Consider the following 27,635-nt stretch of genomic DNA (forward strand, 5'->3'; position numbering starts at 1 on the left):
AGGAAGAAACGGACTCCTCCGAGCGGGGTCCCACCGGCGAAGAAGCCCCGCCAGCAGGCGACTCCGACGCCGACAGACGGGTCCGGGCCCACCGATCAGGGGGACGCCGCGGGCTCGGACCGACAGTTGACGCCGTATCAGCCCTCCGGTGATGAGACTACCGCTTTTCCGGAGGTGTCATCCGGGCGCGCCCGAGACGGCCGGGTCGGACGCGGTCGGTCCCCAGCCCGGCCTTCGACTCGGTCGGCCTCGGATGATACGAGGAGGGGCGCGCCGAGGCCTCGGCCGAGCGGGACCCTGTCGATTTCTGGCGCGGCCCCCGCCCCGAGCACGGTCGGCATGACTCTCCCTCAAGCAATGGGTAAGGGTAAGGCCGCAGAACCACCGTCCGGCTCCGGGGCAAAGTCGGGGTCGGCCTTCACTTTCGCCGGCGCCCGAAACCTCATCGAGACGGTGCTGCTGGAGGGTGACCGTAGGCAGGTCCGGCAGATGAGGATCCCTGAAGTCGGAGCTGCCAGCTGCGTCTGCCTCATGTCGGTGAGTGTTCTTTTGGTCGCTTTCGTCATTTATAGGATCTATTGATCCCCGTCTGACGCTCTCATTTTTCCTGTCTCTTAGCTCGCCCAGTACATGATCCGTCTGGAGGAGAGCCACGAGGAACAGGCGAGGCTCCTGGCGAAGGCCGAGAGCCGACTGAAAGCTGTAGAGGAGGGAAGCCAGGCTGCGGCGGGGAGAACGACCAGGGACCTCGAGACGAGGCTCCAGGTGGCCGAAGAGCGGGCACTCGGCTTCGCCGCCCTCGAGAGGCAACTGTTGGAGGCTCAGGAGCAACTCAAGGTTGCCTCGGGTCTCGAAAGCGAGATCAGGAAGGCGGAGGAGCGAGCCGAAAAGCAGTCCCGGAAGGCTGCCGACTTCCGGGAGAGGTGGGAGAAGGCCCAGCAGTCGGCCGACAACGCCCGCAACCGAACCCGATCTCTTGAAGCCAAGATGGCCGAATTGGAGTCGGCCTTGGAGGGGACTCGTGCGAGCAACCAGGAGCTTCATTCGCGCCTGGAGGAGGCTGAGGCTGCTCGCATCGCTGCCGAGGCGAAGCACATGGAGGCTCGGGCCGATCTGCTGAGAGTCTCCTCCGAGGCGGACGAGCGGATTGTGGCGAAGGTCATGGAAGCGAAAGCTCAGATTACGGAGCGAGCGGAGGCGGCGCTGGCCGAGAAGAGCGCAAAAATCGGGCGTCAGGCGGTACAGGCCTATCGTCAGTCCGCCGAGTTCATCCGTGACATGTCGGATGCGGGGTCCGACTCCTTTGCCTTAGGCTTCGATGTAGGCCTGGCAAGGGTGTCCACTAAATACCCCGAAATTGACCTGAGTGGGGTCTCCCTCCTCGACTCCCCTCCGATGCCATTGCCTGCCGGTTCTCCAACCGTCTCCCTACCCTTCGCGGACGTGCTCGCCGTTCCCGATCCAGGGGTTCCTCCAAGCTGACCCTCTGTACTTTTTCTTTGTTCTTTTCTTTGTATGTTGGCATTTTGCCATGTTGTATGGGTCTCGGCCCTGATGCAACGAAAGTTAATGCAAACAAAGTGTTTCCTCATTTCACTTTCGTCCTTCCTCTTTTTAACTCTTGGTAGCGTCTCGCCGACTCCTGACTCTTGAAGTTCCTCCGGCACTAGGCCTGGCATCCGAGGGTTAGGCCTCAGGAAATCCTTCCGGCGCTAGGCCAGGCATCCGAGGGTTAGGCCTCAGGAAATTCTTCCGGCGCTAGGCCAGGCATCCGAGGGTTAGGCCTCAGGAAATCCTTCCGGCGCTAGGCCAGGCATCCGAGGGTTAGGCCTCAGGAAATCCTTCCGGCGCTAGGCCAGGCATCCGAGGGTTAGGCCTCAGGAAATTCTTCCGGCGCTAGGCCAGGCATCCGAGGGTTAGGCCTCAGGAAATTCTTCCGGCGCTAGGCCAGGCATCCGAGGGTTAGGCCTCAGAAAATTCTTCCGGCGCTAGGCCAGGCATCCGAGGGTTAGGCCTCAGGAAATTCTTCCGGCGCTAGGCCAGGCATCCGAGGGTTAGGCCTCAGGAAATTCTTCCGGCGCTAGGCCGGGCATCCGAAGGTTAGGCCTCAGGAAATTCTTCCGGCGCTAGGCCGGGCATCCGAAGGTTAGGCCTCAGGAAATTCTTCCGGTGCTAGGCCAGGCATCCGAGGGTTAGGCCTCAGAAAATTCTTCCGGCGCTAGGCCAGGCATCCGAGGGTTAGGCCTCAGGAAATTCTTCCGGCGCTAGGCCAGGCATCCGAGGATTCAGCCTCAGGAAATTCCTCCGGCGCTAGGCCAGGCATCCGAGGGTTAGGCCTCAGAAAATTCCGCTCATTGGTCGGCCAAGGCTGGCGCAAGCCGAGGCGACCGGTCGGGGCTTCAGGCTAGTCTGCTCCCGGGATGATCATTGGGTTAGCCTGGCATCCGAGGACTGAGCCTCGGGGAATTCCGCTCGTTGGTCGGCCAAGGCTGGCGCAAGCCGAGGTGACCGGTCGGGGCTTCAGGCTAGTCTGCTCCCGGGATGATCATCGGGTTAGCCTGGCATCCGAGGGCCGAGCCTCGGGGAATTTCGCTCGTTGGTCGGCCAAGTCTGGCGCAAGCCGAGGCGACCGGTCGGGGCTTCAGGCTAGTCTGCTCCCGGGATGATCATCGGGTTAGCCTGGCATCCGAGGGCCGAGCCTCGGGGAATTCCGCTCGTTGGTCGGCCAAGGCTGGCGCAAGCCGAGGCGACCGGTCGGGGCTTCAGGCTAGTTTGCTCCCGGGATGATCATCGGGTTAGCCTGGCATCCGAGGGCCGAGCCTCGGGGAATTCCGCTCGTTGGTCGGCCAAGGCTGGCGCAAGCCGAGGCGACCGGTCGGGGCTTCAGGCTAGTCTGCTCCCGGGATGATCATCGGGTTAGCCTGGCATCCGAGGACTGAGCCTCGGGAAATTCCGCTCGTTGGTCGCGCGCCTATCACTTGTCGCTCGATGGGGTTTCTCCGTGGCCAGCTGCGATCGTTTTTCTCCTCCTCTCGACGCGTCGCCTGGAGAACACCAGAAGGCTATTAAATGCTAATTGAGGCGTTACCTGGGAAATCGGATCGGCCAGTTGCTGCTTGCGAGGAGTGCCAGTTAAGCGGCCGCGATACGCGCGTTCTTCGAGGCGGATGCGGCCTGGGCGCGTGCGGAGATACGTGTGCCGTGGGATACACGCCGCCCGGAGTGTCCTGCATGAAGAATGCAATTAAGGAGAATGACGATTAGGAGGTCGTGGGAGGATACGCCTCGAGAGCCGGAACGGCTCCGGATTCGATGCGCCCGCATTTATTGGAGCCACCCGCATCGGAACGACCGGGGGGCCACAGTTTGGCTATAAATATAAGTGCAGGTGCGGTGGAGCCTGCCAAGCCGGAGCTGTTCAGGTTGCCATGGATCGTGGACCTCCTCTCCGGTGCGTGGCTGGGAAGCCCCTACCGGAAGAACGGGAGGTGCGCCCCTCGCGACTTCCGCCAACTAGCCGTTTCATCTGGGATCAACGGAGAGATTCTCCCCGGTGGAACTCCGCTCTAGGCGTTTCATCCGGGATCACATCCCCCCTCTTTTCCGTCCCACCTCCCGATTGAGCTCTGCGCCAGACGCTTCATTCGGGATCGCGCCTCCTCGCGCTCTTCTCCCTTGTATTCCTTCCCTCCCCTTCTCTTGGGGAGGGCCGGAATATCCTTTGGAGGTGGCGTTCCTCTAGGAGCAGTGTGAACTCCTCCTTCGTCCACTTCTTCTTCGTCCGCGCCGGCTCTTTGTCCTTTGCGTGAGGCGTCGATGGCGCCTCCGGAGAGAAACACCCACGCCCGGTGGGATTGCAGCTGCTTCGGGTGGAGAGTTCGGGATCCCGGATCTTCAACTCTACGGAGTCCCCACCTCTTTCTTACTTTCTTTACTCCCCAATCCCCCTCTGGGAATTCTTTGTAATCACACGAACACGCCATTGCGACCAGGAATTATTGAAATGAAAAGGACTATACATTTTTTGAACTATCATTCTGGCTTTGTCTTTCTACTGGTAATACACCCGTAGGTTAGCGGAATTCCAGCTCCTTGGAATTTCTCGACCATCTAGGGCCTCCAACTGGTAGGAGCCAGGTCGGTTTACCCAGCGAACCCTATACGGGCCTTCCCAATTTGGCGCCAGCTTCCCACCTTCCGCGGGTTGAGAGGCTTTGGCTCGCCTTAGCACCAGATCTCCGATTCTGAAAAGTTTTGGTCGGACCTTGGAGTTATAATATCGGGCCACCCTCCGCTGATACATCGCCATCCGAACCTGCGCCATTTCCCTCGCTTCTTCCAAGAGGTCCAAGTTTCCTCGGAGCTGCTCCGAATTGGCCTCGGGTCGGTGCGTAGCCACCCGGGGCGAGGGGAGTCCGAGCTCCACGGGGACAACCGCTTCCGTGCCATAGGTTAGGCTGAAAGGCGTCTCCCCGGTAGGGGTCCGATGCGTGGTCCGATACGCCCAAAGGACGTTCTCGAGTTCTTCGACCCAAGCTTGCCCCGTCCGACCGATTCGCGCCTTAATTCCTTGGAGGATTGTCCGGTTTGTCACCTCGGCCTCACCGTTGGTTTGGGGATGCGACACAGATGTGAACCGATGCTCGATCCCGAATTCCTCGCAGAAGTCACGGAAATGCTTGTTGTCGAACTGTCGACCGTTATCCGAGATGAGGACCCGGGGTACCCCAAATCGGACAATGATGTTTTTCTTCACGAACTTCCGGACTTGCGCCTCCGTGATAGTGGCCAGCGGCTCTGCCTCCACCCACTTGGTGAAGTAGTCGATTGCAACAATCAAGAATTTCCGCTGGGCGGAAGCGACGGGGAATGGTCCGAGGATATCCATTCCCCACTGTGCGAAGGGCCAGGGTGCGGTGATTGGTGCCAAGGGGACAGAAGGGACTCTCTGGACGTTGGCGTGGCGCTGGCAGGCGTCGCATTTCCGTACATGATCCTTTGAGTCCTCCAGCAAGGTAGGCTAATAATAGCCTTGCCTCATGATCTTGTGCGCCAAGGACCTAGCCCCCGAGTGCGATCCGCAGACGCCCTCATGGACTTCGCCGAGGACGTAGGCCGCCTCCGAGGGGCGGAGGCACCTTAAGAGGGGGGCGGTAAACGAGGTCCGATACAGCCTCCCTTCATAGAGTACGTAGTGGGCGGACTTCTTGACGAGTCGCCGAGCTTGATCTTCGTCTTCAGGGAGGATCCCTTCGGCGAGGTAGGCAACGAGCGGGTCCATCCAAGACGGCTCCGGATCAATCGCCATCACCGCTCCAGCCTCGCCGATGCTCGGGGCATCCAGGGTCTCTAGGTAGATTGCCCTCGACAAGTTGTGCGCCTCTGCGCCCACCAAGCGGGACAACCTGTCGGCCCTGGCATTTTCACTTCTGGGGACTTGCTGGATGTCGACACTGCCGAGGTCGGGAATGAGTGCTTGCACCTTCCGGACGTAGTTCTGCATGGTCGGGCTCCGGGCCTCGAACTCCCCACGGACCTGCCCGACCACCAGTTGGGAGTCGGTGAAGACCTTCAAACGCCGGATGCCGAGCTCCCCGGTGAGTTTGAGTCCTGCGACTAGGGCCTCGTATTCCGCCTCGTTGTTGCTAACTGGAAATCCGAACCTCAAGGCATACTCGGCTATCACTCCATCAGGACTGGTAAGGACCAGCCCGGCCCCTCCACCCTCGGGGTTCGACGACCCATCGATGTAAAGCGTCCAGGTCGGGAGGTCGAGGCTGGGCATTTCCGGCGGTCTAGGTTCCGCCTCCTGCACCGTGCACTCAGCGAGGAAGTCCGCGAGCACCTGGGCCTTGATGGCGGGTCGAGGCTGGTAGCGGATGTCGAACTCACCGAGTTCTACTGCCCACTTCACCAGCCGTCCCGCATTCTCGAGGTTGCTGAGGATCTGTCGTAACGGTTGATCAGTTAAGAGGGTGACAGAATGGGCCTGGAAATAGGGGCGGAGCCTCCTGGTCGCGGTCAGCAGCGCGAAGGCGATCTTTTCGGCCTTCGTATACCGCATCTCGGCGTCCCGTAGGACCCGGCTGATGTAGTACACAGGCTTCTGGAGCTTTGCCTCTTTCCGAACCAGCACCGCACTGACCGCGGTTGGGGAGACCGCCAGATAGAGGTAGAGCATCTCCCCTTCTTGCGGCTTGGACAGTAGGGGAGGAGACGCCGGGTATTCCTTGAGCTGGTCGAATGCTGCTTGACATTCGGCCGTCCAGAGGAAGTCTTTTGGGCGTTTTAACACCTTGAAGAATGGTTGGCAGCGTTCGGCCGATTTTGCCACAAATCGTCCGAGCGCGGCGACCCTTCCAGCGAGCTCCTGAACTTCTTTTACTTTGGTCGGAGGGGACATACCTTGGATGGCCTTGATTTTGTCCGGGTTGGCTTCGATACCCCGTTGGTTGACAATGAAACCAAGGAACCTCCCGGCCGAAGCGCCAAAGGCGCACTTCGCTGGGTTCAGCTTCATGCGAAACTTCCGTAAGGTGGTGAAAGTCTCCTCCAGATCCACGATGTGCTGGTCTGCCTGGTGGCTCTTCACCAGCATATCGTCCACGTATACCTCCATGTTCCGGCCGATTTGCTCTTTGAAGATTTTGTTGACGAGGCGCTGGTAAGTGGCGCCAGCGTTCTTCAGACCGAAGGGCATTACCTTGTAGCAGTACAGCCCCCGGTCCGTTATAAAGGCAGTTTTCTCCTCGTCCTGTGGGGCCATCATTATCTGGTTGTAACCGGAGAAGGCGTCCATGAAAGACAGCAGCTGATATCCGGAAGTCGGGTCGACCAGTTGGTCTATCCGCGGAAGCGGGAAGCTATCCTTAGGGCACGCCTTGTTCAGGTCGGTATAGTCGACGCACATCCTCCACTTCCCGCTCGCCTTCCGGACAAGTACAACATTTGCCAGCCACTCGGGGTAACTCACCTCCCTTATGAATCCTGCCTCCAAGAGTTTGTCTACCTCCTGGTCGACCACCCGGATCCGATCCAGGGCACAGTGTCTCTTCTTCTGCTTCACTGGCCGGTGGGTCGAGTCGACGTTGAGGGCGTGAGAAATGACCTCCGGGTCGATCCCAGGTACATCGGCCGCCGACCAGGCAAATACATCGGCATTGGCTCGGAGGAATTCCACCAACCGGGCCCGAGCTCCCGGGTCGAGATTGGCGCCGACCCGGACCACCCGGTCCCGGCGGCCTTCCTCGAGGGGAACTTCGACCACACCCTCGGCCGGCTCCCCCTGCCGCAAGGCCACCTCGTCTCTGGCATCAAGGGACTCGACGCTTAGGGCTTCTGCGGGCTTCTTCCCTTTGAGGGTCGCTAGGAAACATTGCCGTGCGGTCGGTTGGTCGCCTCGGACCTCCCCGATCCCGACCGCCGTGGGGAACCGCATGAGCAAGTGGTACGTAGAGACCACCGCGCGAAGGGCGTTCAGTCCGGGTCGTCCGAGGATAGCGTTGTAGGCCGAGGGAACACGGACGACCAAGAACCCGAGTCGCACCGTGGCTTCTGCGGGTGCGACGCCCGCAGTCACAGGCAGCTCAACGACACCTTCCGCCGGGACAGCGTCACCGGTGAATCCTATGAGGGGGGTGGATATTTTGTGCAACAATTGTCTGGACAAGCCCATCTTTTGGAAGGCCTCGTAAAACAAGATATCAGCTGAGCTTCCACTATCCACAAGAACACGCCTTACATCATAGTTTGCCATAGTGAGGGAGATCACCATGGTGTCATCGTGGGGGGTCTGAACCCCCTTTACATCCTCATCACAAAAGGTGATTACATTGCCGACCCTCTGCCTCTTTGCGACGGCCGCCCCTGACGCTTCCGTCGAGCCCCCTGAGTTCCTCACGGGCCGGGGGCAGCCCCCAGTGATAGTGTGGATCACGCCCGCAACGGGTCGATTCTGCTCCCGAGGCTCCGGAGGGGCCGGGTCGGCCGGACGCGGGTCTGCGGGGGGACGTCGGTCGCTCACATATCGACCGAGACGCCCCCGGCGGATGAGAGCCTCGATCTCGTCCCGAAGCTGGAAGCAGTCCTCCGTGTCGTGGCCGTGGTCTCGGTGGTACTCACAGTACGCCCGGGAGGGCCTCTTCCCAGGGATCCTCCGCATCTGTCTTGGGGCCGGGAGGTCCTCCCGCCCCTTGATCTCCATAAGGATCTGGGCCCGGGGGGTTAGGAGAGGGGTGTACCGGTGAAAACGTCGGGGCGGAGAACGAGGGCGTGGGGCGCCGTGGTTCTTCGCCGGCGACGGGCTTCTGCGCCGATGCTGAGGCGTCGGGCTCCTCCTCTGGCGTGCCTCTTTCCGCCTTTTCTTTCCAAGCTTTTGAGGGATCGCGGCGGCCTCCTTGCTCCGGTGGGCGGCCGCCTCCTCGGCGTCCGCATACTGGTTCGCCCGGGACAACAGCTCTGGGAAGCTCCGCGGCAGGCGTTTGTCCAGGGAGAAGGTGAGTCTGCCCTTCCGGAAGCCACGCTTCAGGGCTGAAAGAGCTACCTCCTGACTCAGGTTCCGGACCTCCAGCGTAGCCCTGTTGAAGCGGGTAAGATAATTGTTGGGAACCCGCCCATGCCGCTGATATTTCAAAAATTAAATCAGATGGCAGCGGAAGAGGCATGTGCGGGATCAACGTTCATCGCATGAACGTTGTTTCAAGACCTTTCGTAATTAGGTAAGAATTAAGACTTTTAAAACTATTAGGAAGATCAGATCTTCACCTTGCGCGGGTAGATGATCACCGCAAATCTGAATTCGTGGTTTTGGAAGAGGGTTCGCTTGAAGCCGTTCAAACGTCCGGCCTCTACGGGTATCCACACGAAGCAGGATCCGATCCAAGCTCTCTATCTCACCGGGGTGCTAGCTCCCTTGCAAAGATAGCTTTGATGGCTGATGTCCTCTCTTTCAATCAACTCTTGATTGCACTAGAGAGGAGGAAGAAGAAGGATCTTTTGAAGAAGAACCAAAGCCTGACTGCAGCCCTTTTATTTTCCTTGCGCTGGAGGAAGAAAGCAAGGATGGAGGAGGGCCGCCAATCACCTTCTTTTGATTCCTTGCTTGCGGCTGAAGATGGAGAAGGAGGAGAAGGAGGCCACGGCTGCAAGGAGAGGGAGAGCTCTTCTACCTTGGGGCCGGCCCTAGTCCTCCTTTTATAAGGAGTGGAGCTCCTAACAATTAGGAGCTCCAAGACAATCTTCCAAAGAGGGAAGGGGGGCGCCGGCCCCTCTCTTCATGCCGCACACAAGGAGAGGAGGAGGGGCGTGATCCCTCCTTCTTGTGTTGCCCTAATCCTCTTCCAAAGAGGATTGGGTGCCTCTCTTATGGTTAAGTCCTAATCTAATTAGGATTGACCATATTGGGTTCAATCTACGCTAGTCCTAATCCAATTAGGACTTGAATGAACCATGACTCAATTGAACTCTTCAATCCTAATCCAATTAGGAGTCATGTTGATTCATTAGATTATTAATTAATTTAGACTTAAGGAATCCTAATCCAATTAGGATTTGTTTAATTTTAGTCCTAATCCAATTAGGACTCCATTTGAATCCGAAGTCCTAATCCAATTAGGATTTCTAGGAATCCTACTCCAAGTAGGAATCCAATTCAAAATTCCTAATCTCATTAGGATTGTAGGAATCCTATTCCAAATAGGAATCCCAGTCCTACTCCAACTAGGATTCCTAGTCCTAATCCAATTAGGACTCTAGGAATCCTACCCGAAGTAGGATTTGTGTTTAAGTCCAATTAATTAATTCCCTTTGTTCCTTCTTCAACTTCTTATCAATCAAATTGATTTCTTGTGATTCCTAATCACGATTTCAACCATCGGATCAGTCAATACTTCTAGTGTGTGTGACCCCATAGGTTCTATTCTGACTGGTAGTGAGATATATTGTGATCTCTATCACTATATCATTGAAAACTCCTTTCAATGGGTTGGAACGATTCCAACTCAACTCATTAGGGTTTATCGATCATCAAGATAATCCCTATGAGTCCCACCATCCACCAGTGACACCTAGCAGCATGTAGTGGCTACCCAGCAGAATGGAATGATGAACCTCTAGGTGCAGTTAACATGTGATACAGTCCTACTATCGTGGATCCCTACAGGACGGAGGTCATGGACAACTCGTCAAACCCCATCGTCTGTCATATGTCAAGATTTATTCGACTCGAGTTCGATAGTGGAAAACTCTTTCTCCACTTTATATTACTGCCCTGGCCAAGGTCTTAGAACTCAGTCTAACAAATCACATAGGATCACTCCTCTTCTATCAAGATCGATAGATTCCTTATAGGTGCATACCCTACTCCTACAGTGAACCTACTGCAGCCAATCTACACTGCATGGACCCATATGGCTAGAGACCATGTATATGTGCAGTCAAACTACAATAACCTCACTGTGAGTAGCCGAAGCACCGCAGGTCAAAGGACCAGTCACACTACTGCAACATCAAGCAAGTCACTGACGAGTGGATAGACATCCAAGTGACTTCTTGTCTTGGTCACGCTCAGTACCCTTGTTCTCTAACAAGCACCTGCACTATCACTTCAGTGTCCCTACACTGTGGACTCAAGTCTCGTCCATCCAGAAGGAAAGTGATCTGTGCACTGATCGGATCGATCACCGTCCTCGTGATGATCCATTGATCATGAGCATTTAGAAATTAATCACCAATGATACATGGCTCAAATTCTCAACTTTTGAGAATATGTATCATCATCTTATTAATTTCTTGGACGATTCATAGACACATAAATAATATGAATGAAAAAGATGCCTTTTATTTATTCAATAATAAATAGTCAAGTACAAAATTATGTCCCTAGAATCAACAATGTGTCAGCCAAATTGGCTTCTAGGGCATACATCTAACAATCTCCCACTTGCACTAAAGCCAATTGGTCATATATCTTAGGCCCATCTTCTCAAGGTGGGCTTCAGTCTTTTGCTGACTCAGCTGCTTAGTGAACGGGTCCGCCACGTTATCCGCGGAGTCTACTCTCTGCACCTCTACATCATAGTCGCGTATGAAATGGAAGCGCCGCTCTATGTGCTTGGACTTCTGATGAGACCATGGCTCCATAGCTAGTGCTATGGTGCCAATGTTATCGCAGTGAAGTGTTATGGCATCTGATGACATTACACCTAACTCTGCAATAAACTTTTAATCAGAAGGTTTCTACTGCACCCTTAGATACGGCTTAACATTCAGCTTCTAAGGTAGAATCTATAATGATCGGTTGTTTGAAACTCTTCCAATTTACTGAATCACAATTGCACATATTCTGATGTAGACTTTCTATCATCAATATGTGTGCATCCTTCTACCTTCAACTCTGATCTTCTCCCAAAGACCAAGAACATGTCCTTAGTTCTTCTCAAGTACTTAAGACTGTTCTTCACAGCTATCCAGTGCTTCTTGCCTGGATCCGACTGATATCTGCTTGTGACACTCACAGCAAGGGCTATATCAGGTCGTGTACATAGCATGGCATACATGCGGCTTCCTATTGCCGATGCATAGGGAATCTTGCTCATGCGTTGAATCTCTTCAGATGTGTTGGGGCACATCTTCTTGGAGAGATGAATTCCATGCCTTAGGGGTAAGAGACCCCTCTTGGAGTTTTCCATGCTGAACCTTTTCAGCACCTCCTCTATGTACATCTTCTGTGAAAGGCCAAGCATCCTTTTAGATCTATCTCTATAGACCTTTATTCCCAAAATATAGGATGCTTCCCCAAGGTCTTTCATGGAGAATTCTTTTGACAACCAGACTTTGACCGAGGTTAGCATGGGAATATCATTCCCAATCAGGAGAATGTCATCTACGTACAATACGAGAAAAACGACAGCACTCCCACTAACCTTTTTGTAAACACATGGTTCCTCTTCGTTTTTGATGAAATTAAACGTTTTGATTGCGTCATCGAAACGAGTGTTCCAACTCCGAGATGCTTGCTTTAGTCCATAGATGGACCTTTGCAGCTTGCAGACCTTGTGATCTCCATCACTGGAAGTGAAACCCAAAGGCTGTTCCATATAGATATCTTCATCAAGATATCCATTCAGGAAAGCAGTTTTCACATCCATCTGCCAGATTTCATAATCATGAAATGCTGCAATGGCAAGCAATGTTCGGATGGATTTTAGCATGGCTACAGGTGAAAAGGTCTCCTGATAGTCAATGCCTTCGCGCTGACTATACCCTTTCGCCACAAGCCTTGCCTTATAGGTCTCTACCTCTCCATCCGAACCTATCTTCCTTTTGTAGATCCATTTGCATCCAATAGGTACAATACCTTCTGGTGGGTCTACTAAGGTCCAGACTTGGTTGGAATGCATGGAGTCTAATTCTGACTTCATAGCTTCCAGCCATTTCTCGGAATCGATATCAGATATCGCCTCGTTGTAGGTTTTGGGATCCTGTATGTGATCCCTATCTCCCACTAGGAACATTTCCTCGGTATCCTCTTCTAGTATACCTAAGTATCTATCGGGAGGATGGGAGACCCTACTAGATCTACGAGGTGGTCGAGGGACATCGTGTACTGGCTCTATATGAATGGGTTCAATAGGATCCATGACTCGTTGCTTTTCAGAGACTTTCTCTTCAAGCTCAATTTTCCTCCCACTGCCTCTATCAAGGATAAACTGATTTTCCAAGAAGATGGCATGACGGCTCACAAACACATTGTGATCCTCTGAGACGTAAAAATTGTATCCTAATGACTCTTTAGGATATCCTATAAAACGAGCACTTATGGTCCTAGCCTCTAACTTGTCCGCCTGTAGTCTCTTGACGTGGGCCGGACATCCCCAAATCTTGAGATGACCCAGACTTGGTTTCTTACCATGCCATATCTCATACGGTGTGGTAGGAACGGATTTAGAGGGAACTCTATTCAATAAATAAATCGCTATGAGTAAGGCATCTCCCCAAAGGAACATAGGTAGATCAGTGAAGCTCATCATGGACCTGACCATATCCAATAGGGTCCGATTCCTCCTCTCTGACACCCCGTTGAGTTGAGGTGTACCCGGAGGTGTCCATTGTGAGACTATGCCGTTTTCTTTGAGATAGTCCCGGAATTCCCCACTAAGGTATTCTCCTCCTCGATCTGATCGAAGAGCCTTAAGAGGTTTTCCAGTTTGTTTTTCTACTTCATTCTTGAACTCTTTGAACTTTTCAAAAGATTCAGACTTGTGTCTCATAAGATACACATACCCATACCGTGAATAATCATCGGTAAAGGTAATGAAGTAAGAATAACGTCCCCTGGCTAGCACATCGAATGGGCCACATACATCTGTATGTATTAGGGTAAGTACTTCAGTGGTCCTCTCCCCATGTCCTACAAAGGGCAGTCTAGCCATTTTTCCTTGAAGACAGGACTCGCAAACTAGATATGACTCGGAAGTCAATGCGCCTAAAAGCCCATTTTTATCCATTTTGTTCATTCTGTCTTCTCCAATATGGCCAAGCCTGAGGTGCCACAAATATCTTTGGTTTATCTCATCTCTGGATCTTTTGGATCCTTTGGCACTCACATCTTGCTCGGTAACATTCACAGATACATCCATATGTAAATGATAGAGACTGTCAATCATGAAACCACGTGCGACTATTTTATTTCTTAAATAAATAGAACAGCAGTCTTTGTCAAATGTAAAAACATGACCTTCCTGTGCTAGACATGAAACAGAAATCAAATTTCTGCTAGCAGCAGGTACATAATAGCAGTCTCTAAGTAATAAACTAAATCCAGACGGTAGTCGCAGATGGTAGGTGCCTACAGCCACAGCAGCAACTTTTGCCCCGTTGCCAACCCGAAGGGTTACCGCACCTTCTGCCAGCCTTCTACTTTCCTTTAGACCCTGCATGGTAGTGCACAAATGAGCACTAGAACTAGAATCTATAACCCAACTAGAAGTAGAAGAAACCGTTAGATTAGTTTCAATTATGAGCAAGTCTATACCTTCTGAAGGCGTGTCACCTTTCTTGTTCTTCAAGCTCTCGAGGTATGAAGGACAGTTTCTCTTCCAGTGGCCTTCGACATTGCAGTGGAAACATTTTCCTTTGTCGTTAGCCTTTTTCTTTTGAACTTCCTTCTTTGGCTTCTTGTCTTTCTTCTGCTTCTTAGCAGGCTTCTTTTTCTTCCAAGTAGACTTTCTTTTGGAACCAGAAGTCAACTCAGCAGCAAGGACATTGCCCCTTGAACCTTTCAAGGCTCCCTCAGCAGTTACCAACATGTTTATGAGTTTAGTCTTAGTGCATTCAATCTTATTCATGTGGTAGTTTACTATAAACTGTCCAAATGAATCAGGAAGTGACTGTAGGATCAAATCCACTTGTAATTCCTTGTGCATGTCCATACCGAGCTTCTCAAGCTCCTCTAGGTCCTTGATCATGGTCAGACCGTGATCATGGACAGACTGCCCTTCGCGCATTTTCGCTTTGAAAAGTCTCTTGGACACTTCAAAACGAGCTGTGCGACTTTGCTCACCATACAACTCTTGCAGGTGTGCTAGTATGTCCCTAGCAGTCTTCATATTTTCATGCTGGCATTGGAGTTCATTAGACATGGATGCCATCATATAGCATTTTACTCTAATGTCATCATCCAACCACTTTTTATGCATCTCACGCTGAACATCAGTAGGACGTGTTGGTAGTGTAGGGATATCTGAATCGAGTATGTAGCCTATTTTTTCACAGTCCAAAATAATTTTGAGATTTCTAAGCCAGTCTTTGTAATTGGTTCCGGTCAGTCGGTTGGTCTCAAGAATACGGGTCAAAGGGTTTGAAGCTGACATTGTATCTGCAGAGAGTAAAAATTCTAGTTAGACTTTTGTACTTGATCCTAATCTGTTCTATGGTCTTTTAGAACAAATGTAACTCCCACTATTTTCTCGAATCCCTCACACTCCCCTGGTAGGGAAACGGAAATCCCACACGACTAGGGTTTCTAGTGGGTACTGCGATCCCACCGATTTACATGCCACCTCACCTAACAGTTATTGGTGACACATAGATGGATGAGTGTACAACTCTTGTACAATGCTTCTCAAGCATGTTGCAGTGTAACTTGGTCTCTAAGCCATGAAGACTCACCTAACAGTTATTGGTCCCATTTCTTAGTTAAGTCAGACCCACCGTATAACCGTAGGAATAAAGTCGTCATTGGGTCCTCACCTAACAGTTATTGGTGCCCAACCTCACCTTTACCCTACAACATCTCATGTCTATAGAGAGGTCCAGCCCCCCGATGCAACTTGACCACTGTGTCCAGCCGAGACAAATCAACATCAGAAAGGCCTTAGCAGCTCTACTACAGTGGAAGACCTATTGACTTAATATTGGTTAATCAGGTCTTAGTGTTTGCAACTTGAGCCCTTCATAAGAGGTAATCGAACAATTGGCCAGGTAAGCAGGTGGGAGGCTCCCCTTACTCAGAGAGTAAGGTCCTAATTAAGTAACCACCTTTCATGCTTTTCTAGACACCAATTAGATCAATTAATCTAATATGACTTGCTCATGTCGGTTCACTCTCGACTTGATTGAGGAGGTTTTGATTTAGGTCTCAATTGGGTTTGCTACATCACATGTAAACCTATCTACCCGACTCGCATTTACATCACATGCAAACGGCACATCACAGGCAGTTATAATCGCAGCATCAAATTAAAGCTAAACTTTAACTAGGTGATGATCATGGATTCTAATTAGGTCGTATTACAAGCACATGCACATCAATCGATCAAGTGGTCTTCAACTCTTGAATTGGTTCCAAGCCTCCTTGATTCGATCCTTGATCAACTCTTGATCCCATCGCCATCAACCGCTTAGATCACCTTTCATCTCATGCCTTTGCTTCAACTTGATCGTTGATGTACATCACATCACAGAAATACAACCAGATGTAAAATAAAAATAAAAATAATTTACATCTCCTTTTAGGAGGCACGCAGGCCTCTCAAAACATCAAACAAGATGCATGCAAGCATCTGAAAAATTACATGACATCGCAGATCACATCGCAGGTCATTACATTTGATACCAAAAGGGTTTGAATCCTATGATCATCACCGTATGCAACAATTATAATTTTCAGATCTGAAAACTAACTGATTATATCATGACATAGGTCGCTGATCATGCTAATCATGATTCTAAACTTTGTAATCCCATTAACAATGCAATTAGAATCATCTTTTTATCACATAAAAATCAGCATGCAAAAAATCAGCACCCCTGAAAAATCTGCATGCAGAATTTTTCAGCATGCATGATCATTCAATTTTCAGATCTAATATGCCTTTAGATATTTAATTCTTACCTTAATCTACGAAGCCTAGGCTCTGATACCACTGTTGGGAACCCGCCCATGCCGCTGATATTTCAAAAATTAAATCAGATGGCAGCGGAAGAGGCATGTGCGGGATCGACGTTCATCGCATGAACGTTGTTTCGAGACCTTTCGTAATTAGGTAAGAATTAAGACTTTTAAAACTATTAGGAAGATCAGATCTTCACCTTGTGCGGATAGATGATCACCGCAAATCTGAATTCGTGGTTTTGGAAGAGGGTTTGCTTGAAGCCGTTCAAACGTCCGGCCTCTACGGGTATCCACACGAAGCAGGATCCGATTCAAGCTCTCTATCTCACCGGGGTGCTAGCTCCCTTGCAAAGATAGCTTTGATGGCTGATGTCCTCTCTTTCAATCAACTCTTGATTGCACTAGAGAGGAGGAAGAAGAAGGATCTTTTGAAGAAGAACCAAAGCCTGACTGCAGCCCTTTTATTTTCCTTGCGCTGGAGGAAGAAAGCAAGGATGGAGGAGGGCCGCCAATCACCTTCTTTTGATTCCTTGCTTGCGGCTGAAGATGGAGAAGGAGGAGAAGGAGGCCACGGCTGCAAGGAGAGGGAGAGCTCTTCTACCTTGGGGCCGGCCCTAGTCCTCCTTTTCTAAGGAGTGGAGCTCCTAACAATTAGGAGCTCCAAGACAATCTTCCAAAGCGGGAAGGGGGGCGCCGGCCCCTCTCTTCATGCCGCACACAAGGAGAGGAGGAGGGGCGTGATCCCTCCTTCTTGTGTTGCCCTAATCCTCTTCCAAAGAGGATTGGGTGCCTCTCTTATGGTTAAGTCCTAATCTAATTAGGATTGACCATATTGGGTTCAATCTACGCTAGTCCTAATCCAATTAGGACTTGAATGAACCATGACTCAATTGAACTCTTCAATCCTAATCCAATTAGGAGTCATGTTGATTCATTAGATTATTAATTAATTTAGACTTAAGGAATCCTAATCCAATTAGGATTTGTTTAATTTTAGTCCTAATCCAATTAGGACTCCATTTGAATCCGAAGTCCTAATCCAATTAGGATTTCTAGGAATCCTACTCCAAGTAGGAATCCAATTCAAAATTCCTAATCTCATTAGGATTGTAGGAATCCTATTCCAAATAGGAATCCCAGTCCTACTCCAACTAGGATTCCTAGTCCTAATCCAATTAGGACTCTAGGAATCCTACCCGAAGTAGGATTTGTGTTTAAGTCCAATTAATTAATTTCCTTTGTTCCTTCTTCAATTTCTTATCAATCAAATTGATTTCTTGTGATTCCTAATCACGATTTCAACCATCGGATCAGTCAATACTTCTAGTGTGTGTGACCCCATAGGTTCTATTCTGACTGGTAGTGAGATATATTGTGATCTCTATCACTATATCATTGAAAACTCCTTTCAATGGGTTGGAACGATTCCAACTCAACTCATTAGGGTTTATCGATCATCAAGATAATCCCTATGAGTCCCACCATCCACCAGTGACACCTAGCAGCATGTAGTGGCTACCCAGCAGAATGGAATGATGAACCTCTAGGTGCAGTTAACATGTGATACAGTCCTACTATCGTGGATCCCTATAGGACGGAGGTCATGGACAACTCGTCAAACCCCATCGTCTGTCATATGTCAAGATTTATTCGACTCGAGTTCGATAGTGGAAAACTCTTTCTCCACTTTATATTACTGCCCTGGCCAAGGTCTTAGAACTCAGTCTAACAAATCACATAGGATCACTCCTCTTCTATCAAGGTCGATAGATTCCTTATAGGTGCATACCCTACTCCTACAGTGAACCTACTGCAGCCAATCTACACTGCATGGATCCATATGGCTAGAGACCATGTATGTGTGCAGTCAAACTACAATAACCTCACTGTGAGTAGCCGAAGCACCGCAGGTCAAAGGACCAGTCACACTACTGCAACATCAAGCAAGTTACTGACGAGTGGATAGACATCCAAGTGACTTCTTGTCTTGGTCACGCTCAGTACCCTTGTTCTCTAACAAGCACCTGCACTATCACTTCAGTGTCCCTACACTGTGGACTCAAGTCTCGTCCATCCAGAAGGAAAGTGATCTGTGCACTGATCGGATCGATCACCGTCCTCGTGATGATCCATTGATCAGGAGCATTTAGAAATTAATCACCAATGATACATGGCTCAAATTCTCAACTCTTGAAAATATGTATCATCATCTTATTAATTTCTTGGACGATTCATAGACACATAAATAATATGAATGAAAAGATGCCTTTTATTTATTCAATAATAAATAGTCAAGTACAAAATTATGTCCCTAGAATCAACAATGTGTCAGCCAAATTGGCTTCTAGGGCATACATCTAACAATAATCCCGCAGGCTTTCTCCCTCGTTTTGCCGGACATCAAAGAGGGAGTCGGAGACCAGTCGCCGCCGGCTACTGACGGCGAAATGAGTGATGAAGAGGCGAGTGAACTGGTCGAAGGACCGGATTGAGTCAGCCTCTAGCCCGGCGAACCATGCCCTCGCCGGGCCACGGAGGGTTGCCGGGAAAGCCTTGCAGAGAAGGGGATCTGATGCTCCGTGGAGGAGCATAAGGGTCCTGAAACTCTCGACGTGATCCCGTGGATCCGCCGCCCCGTCATAGGGCTCGATCGCCGGCATTTTGAACCCCGGCGGATTCGGGGTCCGCAGGATCCTCGAGGCGAGCGCCGGCTGGGAGGAGATCTCTAAGTCGGCGAAGGGATCTTTGGAATGGCCCTTCAGGACCTGGAGTTGTCGGTGGAGATTGTCCACCCGCCGGTCCAGGGAGCGCGACCGGTGGGTGGGAGACAAGGAGCGGCGAGAGGGGGACCGACTGGAGCGCGGGTTCCTCGAGGACTGGGGGGTCTGGGAATGTGCCCGGGCCCGCCTCTCGTACCCCGCGCAGCTCCGGTGGGAAGGTCCCGGCAGAATGGAGCGTGCTCGAGAATCCTCCTCGCGCCGGCGCTCCTCCCCATGGGAGAGGAAGGAGCGCGGGTTGAGGAGGACAGGCGAACGCTCAGGCAGCAGCGGCTCCTGAGCCCGCTGCGGCGCCCGGGACATCGCACCCTGCAGATTCTGCACCGCCTCCGCGAGGGTGCGAACCTGCTGGGTTAGCTGGTCGAACTGGGCGGCTTCGACCATCTGAATGGGCGGTGGGGCGGTGGGGCGGTGGAGTGTTGCTGAGAGCGTGTTGGAGATGCAGCAGCCTCCCGGCCAGTGGCGCGAGAGGCCCCGCGACCGGAAGCATTGGAAGCTCCACGACCACCTCGCCGTGCCATTACGATCGCTCTGAGATCCGGGGCCCTTCCTCTAGCGCCAACTGTTGCTGGGGGTCCAAACCGAGAACGATTGGCACAGCGGTGTGAACGGGGTTCCCTTTGAATTGCTTTGGTTGCGCTCCACCTTCCGCCGGAAAACCTGCAAGCAAGCCTCGCGCCACCACTGGGGTAGTGGGGGCCCTCCGACGATCAAGTTAGAGGGAATCGAAGGAGAAGGAGAGGTAGCAGGTAAGATGATGCTATGGAGAATCTTGCTTACCCTCCCCCTTCCTCCCCAGCCCCATATATATCAGGCTGGGGGGTTTTTCTGGGGATTGGTCATCGTGTGGCACGATGGAGTTGCCACTGACATGGCCGTTACAGGGCGTCGTGGGGCAGCGCCGGGTACGGTCATGGCAGGGCGTAGTGGAGCTCTGCTTCGTACGGTTGTTACAGGGGATCGTGGGGCAGCGCCGGATTCGGCCGTTGCAGGGAGTAGTGGAGCAGGGGGCCGCGGCGTGCCTCAGGAGAACAGTCTGTTGTTGTCAAGAGATTGCCGACCCGAGGTCGGATTGCTGGATCAAGGGGCAACCGACTCGGGGTCGGATTGCTGGATCAAGGGGCAACCGACTCGGGGTCGGACTGCGGAGCCGAAGATATCCGACCCGAGGTCGGATTGCTGGATCAAGGGGCAGCCGACTCGGGGTCGGACTGCGGAGCCGAAGATATCCGACCCGAGGTCGGATTGCTGGATCAAGGGGCAGCCGACTCGGGGTCGGACTGCGGAGCCGAAGATATCCGACCTGAGGTCGGATTGCTGGATCAAGGGGCAACCGACTCGGGGTCGGACTGCGGAGCCGAAGATATCCGACCCGAGGTCGGATTGCTGGATTAAGGGGCGGCCGACTCGGGGTCGGACTGTGGAGCCGAAGATATCCGACCCGAGGTCGGATTGCTGGATCAAGGGGCAGCCGTAGTCTTCCTGGGCGCGCGTGCCGGTCACGTGGGGCATGGTGGCTAAGTTCCCCCGTAACAGTACCTATAATTGAATATTCAGTAGGTCTTTCAACTAGATTCCATACTTTGTTTCTAGTAAATTGGTTTAATTCTTCTTGCATTGCATTTATCCAATTTACATCTTTTTCAGCTTCTTCTATGTGTTTGGGCTCAAAATGTGAAACGAAAGCTAGATGATTGTTTAAGTTCCTAAGAGATGCTCTAGTCCTAACAGGTTGAGATGGATCATCTAGAATTAATTCCTTAGGATGCCCGTGAGCAAACCTCCAAGCCTTAGTCAGCCCATGATCCATAATAGCCTCTTGGCTTGATGATGCATTTCCAATTAATTTTTGATTATCATCTTGTAATGTCATCTCATCTATCTTCTCTTCAAGAATTTCACCATCATCATCAAAATTAACTCTCTTGCTAGAAGAGATATCACTAAAATCATCAAAAACAACATGTATGGATTCTTCTATAACTAGGGTTCTTTTATTAAAGATTCTATAGGCTTTACTAGTTGTGGAGTACCCCAAGAATATACCCTCATCAGATTTAGAGTCAAATTTTTCTAGATTATCTTTCCCATTATTATGAACAAAACACCTACATCCAAAAATATGAAAATAGTTCACTTTTGGTTTTCTGTTTTTCCAAAGTTCATAAGGTGTTTTCTTTATGATGGGTCTTAATAAAACTCTATTTAATATATGACAAGAAGTATTGATGGCTTCTCCCCAAAAGTACTTAGGGAGGTTACTTTCACACAACATAGTTCTAGCCATTTTCTCTAGAGTTCTATTTTTCCTCTCCACAACTCCATTTTGTTGTGGTGTCCTAGGTGCAGAGAAATTGTGTGTTATCCCCTTTTTACTACAAAACTCATCAAATAAATGATTTTCAAATTCGGTACCATGGTCACTTCTAATAGCTATTACTGAAGTATCTCTAGCATTTGTTACTTCTTTATGAAATTTCTTGAAAATTGAAAATGCTTGATCCTTATGGCCTAAGAACATGACCCAAGTATATCTAGAATAATCATCTACGATAACTAGACCATATTTATTTCCACCTAGACTTGTGGTTCTAGTTGGTCCGAATAGGTCCATATGTAGTAGTTCTAGAGGTCTAGAGGTAGAGACACAATATATAGATTTAAAGGAGTTCCTTGATTGTTTGCCAAATTGACATGCTTCACATATTTTATTCTTTTCAAACTTTAATTTTGGCAAACCTATCACAGAATCTCTTTTAACTAGTTTAGATATGGTGTCTATGCTTGCATGACCTAACTTACGATGCCATAACCAACTAGCATCATTATCCTTAGTTTCATTAACAACTAAACATGGGTTGTGTTTGGCAAGATCCTCAAGGTCTACAACATACACATTTCCACGTCTTATTCCTTTAAAAACTAAACTATTGTCATTTGGGTTTGTTATGATGCATAGTGATGGTTTAAACATAACATTATAACCTCTATCACATAATTGACTAATGCTTAATAAATTATGCTTAAGACCATCAACATATCGAACATTATCAATAAAAGTTGAAGGAGTAATTTGTACTTTACCTATACCAATGATGTGACCTTGGTTATTGTCTCCAAAAGTCACAACACCTCCCTTCTTAGCTTCAAGGGTGAAGAATTGATCCTTGTCACCCGTCATGTGTCTTGAGCAGCCACTATCCAAGTACCAACAATTTTTGTCGACCTTGGCTGCAAGACACTCCTACACAAGCAAATCATATAATCTTAGGTACCCAAGTTTTCTTGGGTCCTTCATGGTTAGTAATGTTGGTTCCTTTTGGAACCCAAACCCTCTTAATTTTTCTTTTAGTTTTCCCTTTCCTATAATTACACACATTTGCTTTATGTCCTAAAGTTCCACAACAAAAGCAGGTTATTTTCTTAGTTTTACTTTCCCCTGCTTTAACAAAGAAGTTACTAAGAAGTTTTTGCTTATGTTTAGGTTTATACCCTAAACCCGCTCTATTGAATACCGCTCGTTGACTATTAAGTATCATATTCAATTTTTCAGAACTATATGTAAATTTTTCAACCAAGGGTTTGTATTTTTCAAGTTCTTTAGTTAGTGTTTGTTTTTCTGCTTTTAGATCATTTAGTACTTTTGTGAGACTCTCATTTATATGTTTATTGTTTTTGGGTTCTAATGTTTCTTTGTTCAGCCTTTCATTTTCTTTAGTTAAGGTATTATTCTTTTGTATCAAGATTTGGTTACTTGTTTTAAGTTCTGCATTTTCTTTGATAAGAATATCTTTATCCTTAACTAATGAATCATACTTACGGAGATGAGTTTGGTTAGTTACTTTTAGTTCTTTGTTTTTAACGTTTATTGTTTTGTATTCATCCATTAATTCATTGAAAGCATCATATAATTCATCGAAAGTAAAATCTAAATGTGATGCGGATGTTACCTCATTTTCATTGGCCATGAAGCAGAAATTGGCCTTTTCTCCTTGTTCCTCATCCGATGATGATGATGATGTGTCGGAGTCCGATAGGGTGGTGACAAGGGCTTTCTTCTTCTTGTACTTGCTCCTCTTCTTCAGTAAAGGACACTCAGCTCTGATGTGTCCCGGCTTCTTGCACTCATAACATCCAATCCCCTCATTTTCCCTTTCCTTACCTTTATCCTTTCGATAGAAATTTGAGGGGCCTCTCCTTTGATGAAAGGACTTCTTTTGGTTGATGAATCTTCTGAACTTACGTACGAGAAGAACCTCATCATCCTCTCCCTCGTGATCTTCTTCTTCACTGCTGCTACTGCAAGACAAGTCTTTGTTAGATGATGTAGATTTGAGAGCTATTACCTTTTTCTTATGGGAGGACTCTTCTTCGCTGTGTTGCTTCATTGTTAGCTCGTGCGTCATTAGGGATCCAAGAAGCTCCTCAAGTGGTAGCTTGTTCAAGTCCTTGGCTTCTTGGATTGCCGTCACTTTGGCTTTCCATGACCTTGGTAGACAGCGAAGAATCTTCCTGACAAGATCACTGTTAGTATAGTTTTTGCCAAGGCTTTTTAGGCCATTGACAATGTCAGTAAATCTAGTGAACATGCAAGTGATTGTTTCATTAGAATCCATCTTAAATAGTTCATACTTATGAACCAATATGTTTATTTTGGATTCTTTGACTTGATTCGTGCCCTCATGGGTCACTTCAAGTCTATCCCAAATCTCTTTTGCAGAATTGCAAGTAGAGACTCTATTGAATTCATTCCTATCTAATGCACAGTAAAGCACATTCATTGCTTTGGAATTGAGTTGTGCCTTTCTCATGTCATGGTCATCCCAATCTTTTTCGAGTTTGGGTACAGTGACACCCTCTACATAGATGGATGGGATGTATGGTCCATTTACTACAATGGTCCACATCTCATAGTCTTGGGCTTGGATAAATATTCTCATCCTAGCCTTCCAATATGAGTAGTCGGATCCATTAAAGAATGGGGGTCTTTGGGTGGACTGACCCTCAATGTGGGAAGATCCAAATGGGGTTGTCATTTTGATCTTTTACTCTTAGGGTAGAAGAGTTTAGGCTCTGATACCACTTGTTGCCCAGATAGACAACCCAAGAGGGGGGGTGAATTGGGTTTTAAAATAATTTTGCAATTAAAACATTTGAGGATGACTAATTAATACTTTTGCAAGATGATTAATTAGTTGCTATGTGCTGTGAGTGAAATGAGAGTGAGAGAGAGAGACACAAGCAATCACAAACACAATGTTTATAGTGGTTCGGAGCTAACCCTTGCTCCTACGTCCACTCCCCAAGTCTCACTTGGGAATTCACTATAACCCCTTGGATTACAGCTGGTTGTTTTACAAGCTCACAACCCAACTTGTTGTTTTACGAGCTCACAACGAACTCGGTCGGTTTTTCCAGGCTCACCGACTAGAACCATCCCGATTGTTTTCCCGGGATCACAATCGAACCCTTACACGTTGGTTTTACCCTCGGCTCACCAACCAACCTCTACACTCTTGATTCAATCCCCTGATTGAATCAAGCAAAGACAAGATGGAAAGAACAAGGACAAACAGAAAAACAGAGCTTCTAAAAAGCAGATATACAGCAATATAAACTAGAGAGAATTTAAGAGCCCTCAAACACTTTTGAGTTGGAGTAGAGAAGGGCTTCTTGAACTGTGAGTCTCCTCTTGAATGTCTGGTCGACTTGAAGACAGGAGGAGACTTCTTTAAATGCTGGGAAGAGGTAGCTGGATGGAGTTAATGGCGCTCTTCCTTCTTTTCTGTTGAAAACCAGTTGGCAGAGATAGGATGCTTGATTTCTTTGAGTGGAATAGTGCTTCTCTGCCTTGCTACAGTCCTCTGTGGCTATTTAAGCCATCCCCCATGGAAACTAGCCGTTAGACACCTTTTTCTGCCCGTTCTGCATACTCTGCACATCCTGACAATATGTCCGTTGGGGTCGGAGTCGACTCGCGCGATCTGGAGTCGACTCGGCTGTAGCGGGAGTCGACTCAAGCTTTTCTGGAGTCGGCTCGGCAACTATTCCGGATTTGAATTAAAGTGACCTCCGCGAGTGGGAGTCGACTCGACTTAACCCGGAGTCGACTCGCCAACTTCTGGAGCTGACTTGCCATTTTCGGAGTCGGCTCATCCCATGAAGTCCATGGAGCTAATTTTTCAACTTGGCCCACTCGAGTCGACTCGACAATCCTGGGAGTCGACTCGGCGCTCAGAGCCCGAACTCCCGATCTTCTGTCTTTTGGCTCGTCCAGTCTTGGAGTCGACTCGAACTGTTCCGGAGTCGACTCGGCTCTTAGTTACCGAAACACAGCCTTCTGCCTTTTTGATGTAGCGCTGCCTTGGAGTCGACTCGAGCTGTCTGGGAGTTGACTCGGCTCTCAGAGACAATAATTCGGTCTTCTGTCTTTTTGGGGTCGCGCTGTCTCGGAGTCGACTCGCGCATTGCGGGAGTCGACTCGGATCTCAGAGTCCGAAAACTGCTCTCTGACTTTTGCCTTGTGTACCACTGAGAGTCGACTCTCGCTTTCTTTGGAGTCGACCTGCCAACCATCGGAGTCGACTCGCGTTCCACAGGAGTCGACTCGAATCTCAGGGTCGAAAATCGCTCTCTGACTTTTCTGTCTGTAACTCCTTGGAGTCGACTCATACTACTCCGGAGTCGACTCGGTTCTCATCGGAGTCGACTCGCGCACTTCAGGAGTCGACTCGCTGACAGGTTTTGAGTTGAGTCTTTCTGTTCGTCTGTCAGTTCTCAGTCGGAGTCGACTCGTAATGATCCGGAGTCGACTCGAGCCCGTGCCAGTGATTCTGATACGCTTGGAGTCGACTCGTAATATCCCGGAGTCGACTCGAGTCTCAGACTTTGGTTCAAACTGACTTCTTAACTTATCCAAAATATCTTGAACCAAGTCTAGAAACACTTAGACAAGATTTTCACTGAAACACTCAATTGAATTCATTAGTAATCAAAAGATATACTCAATTGTTTGAGCTCATCAAAATCAAATAGGGTTTTAATCAATCACTCCACAACTTATTATTTTTCCCACCTCTATTTTGGAGTACTCTTTGCGTGCGTAACAGGGAAGATAGAGCTATAAACGAGTTACTTGTCTCGTCTGGTATCTAGACCCAGCCCACTTGGGCAGGAAGCCTTTTAGAGGGATTGGGCCAAAGGTTTTAGGCCCGGCAAGTCAGGCCGATCATGGAAAATAGACTCAATTAGTAAACAGACCAAGCTAAAAGTTGGGGACTAAAGCCTAGCCTAGCTCGAATTTTTTTAGTTTTCTTGCATTCTTTATTTATGTTTGATGTACTTGTAGATTTTATTAACAATTATTGTTGATATATAAACCTAATGGTACAATAGATATGTTGAAGATTATTAGTACTATTTAATTATTCATAGTTAGTATTTTTAAAATATTTTAAAGTATTTTTTTAATTTTTTTAAATTAAAAAAATGGTCCTGAAGTTTGAGCAAGGGCCAAGCTTGAGTCTGGAAGGTAGGCTCGAAGACTGAGTCAGGCTAGGGCTGGGCCTAAGTAAATAGTGTTGATATATAGCCCATAAATAGGTCTGGGATCTTCAATTCCAAAAAAGGCACCCAAAAACTGTTACATTAACATATTTGAAAATATATTACATATTTACATGCAACAAATAAAATAATTAACTAATGTAAACTAGATTGGATAGGATTAAGTATTGGAAAAATTATAGCAATACGCCTCAACTTTTGGCGAGACATACTTAAACTCCAAAAGTTTCAATAATGTTATCCATCTCTATTTTTTATTATATTTAATATCAATTAATATATCATCTATCATGTGATAAGCGGCATTATTACCTCTAACAACATCAGAAATTATTTAGTCATTCAGAAATTTCATTCAAAAAACAATCATGCTGCTGGAATTTAGGATATCTGTTTGTGAAACAATCTAACTATCTATTTTTTTTTCAAGTAGCAGGTAATTTCACATTGAAGGTGGACTCATGCACATCTCCTAGACCACCACTCCCATCTCCCAATTTTCACTCTCTTAATATTCAACGGCAACTACCTTCAGTTTTTAGATCCATGAGAAACCAACAGTTATCTGAGTTCCCAGACGGGTAGAGACTTTGCAGAAAGTTTCAGTATGTTGCATTTTCTGATCAACCTGAAAAAGAAAGAAAACTATTTGTCTATTTTCATCTTTCTATGTTCCTGTTCTTCTTTATTTTTCATATGGTTTAACAGGATTTTAAGCTCAGATTATTTCAATTCCCTGTGTCAAAAGGTTCTTGCGCTGGAAACATTAAGAACAGCATGACTTCGGGACAAGCAAAATACTACTTATTGTACTAGTTTTGAAAAGCCCAGATCAGGAACAGGCGTTAATAAACTGTTACCAGTCGCCAATGATCTGATTGGTAAAACCAAATACGGTT

At 48.7% G+C, this 27,635-nt stretch overlaps 1 protein-coding gene across 1 annotated transcript; it reads left to right on the forward strand.

Annotated features, from left to right (window-relative positions):
* Nucleotides 1-27,517, forward strand: LOC148715156 (uncharacterized). The gene is made up of 3 exons (XM_089930471.1): nucleotides 1-537; nucleotides 619-1,292; nucleotides 27,445-27,517. Exons 1-3 carry the CDS (start codon nucleotides 340-342, stop codon nucleotides 27,515-27,517), a joined length of 945 nt encoding a protein of 314 aa, XP_089786597.1. The 5' UTR covers nucleotides 1-339.
* The last annotated feature ends 118 nt before the right edge of the window (nucleotides 27,518-27,635 follow it).

Source organism: Phoenix dactylifera, chromosome 1 (genome assembly GCF_051530095.1).
Source record: "Phoenix dactylifera cultivar Ajwa chromosome 1, Ajwa_hap1_PhDact_Kaust_v1.1, whole genome shotgun sequence".
Lineage (NCBI taxonomy): Eukaryota > Viridiplantae > Streptophyta > Magnoliopsida > Arecales > Arecaceae > Phoenix > Phoenix dactylifera.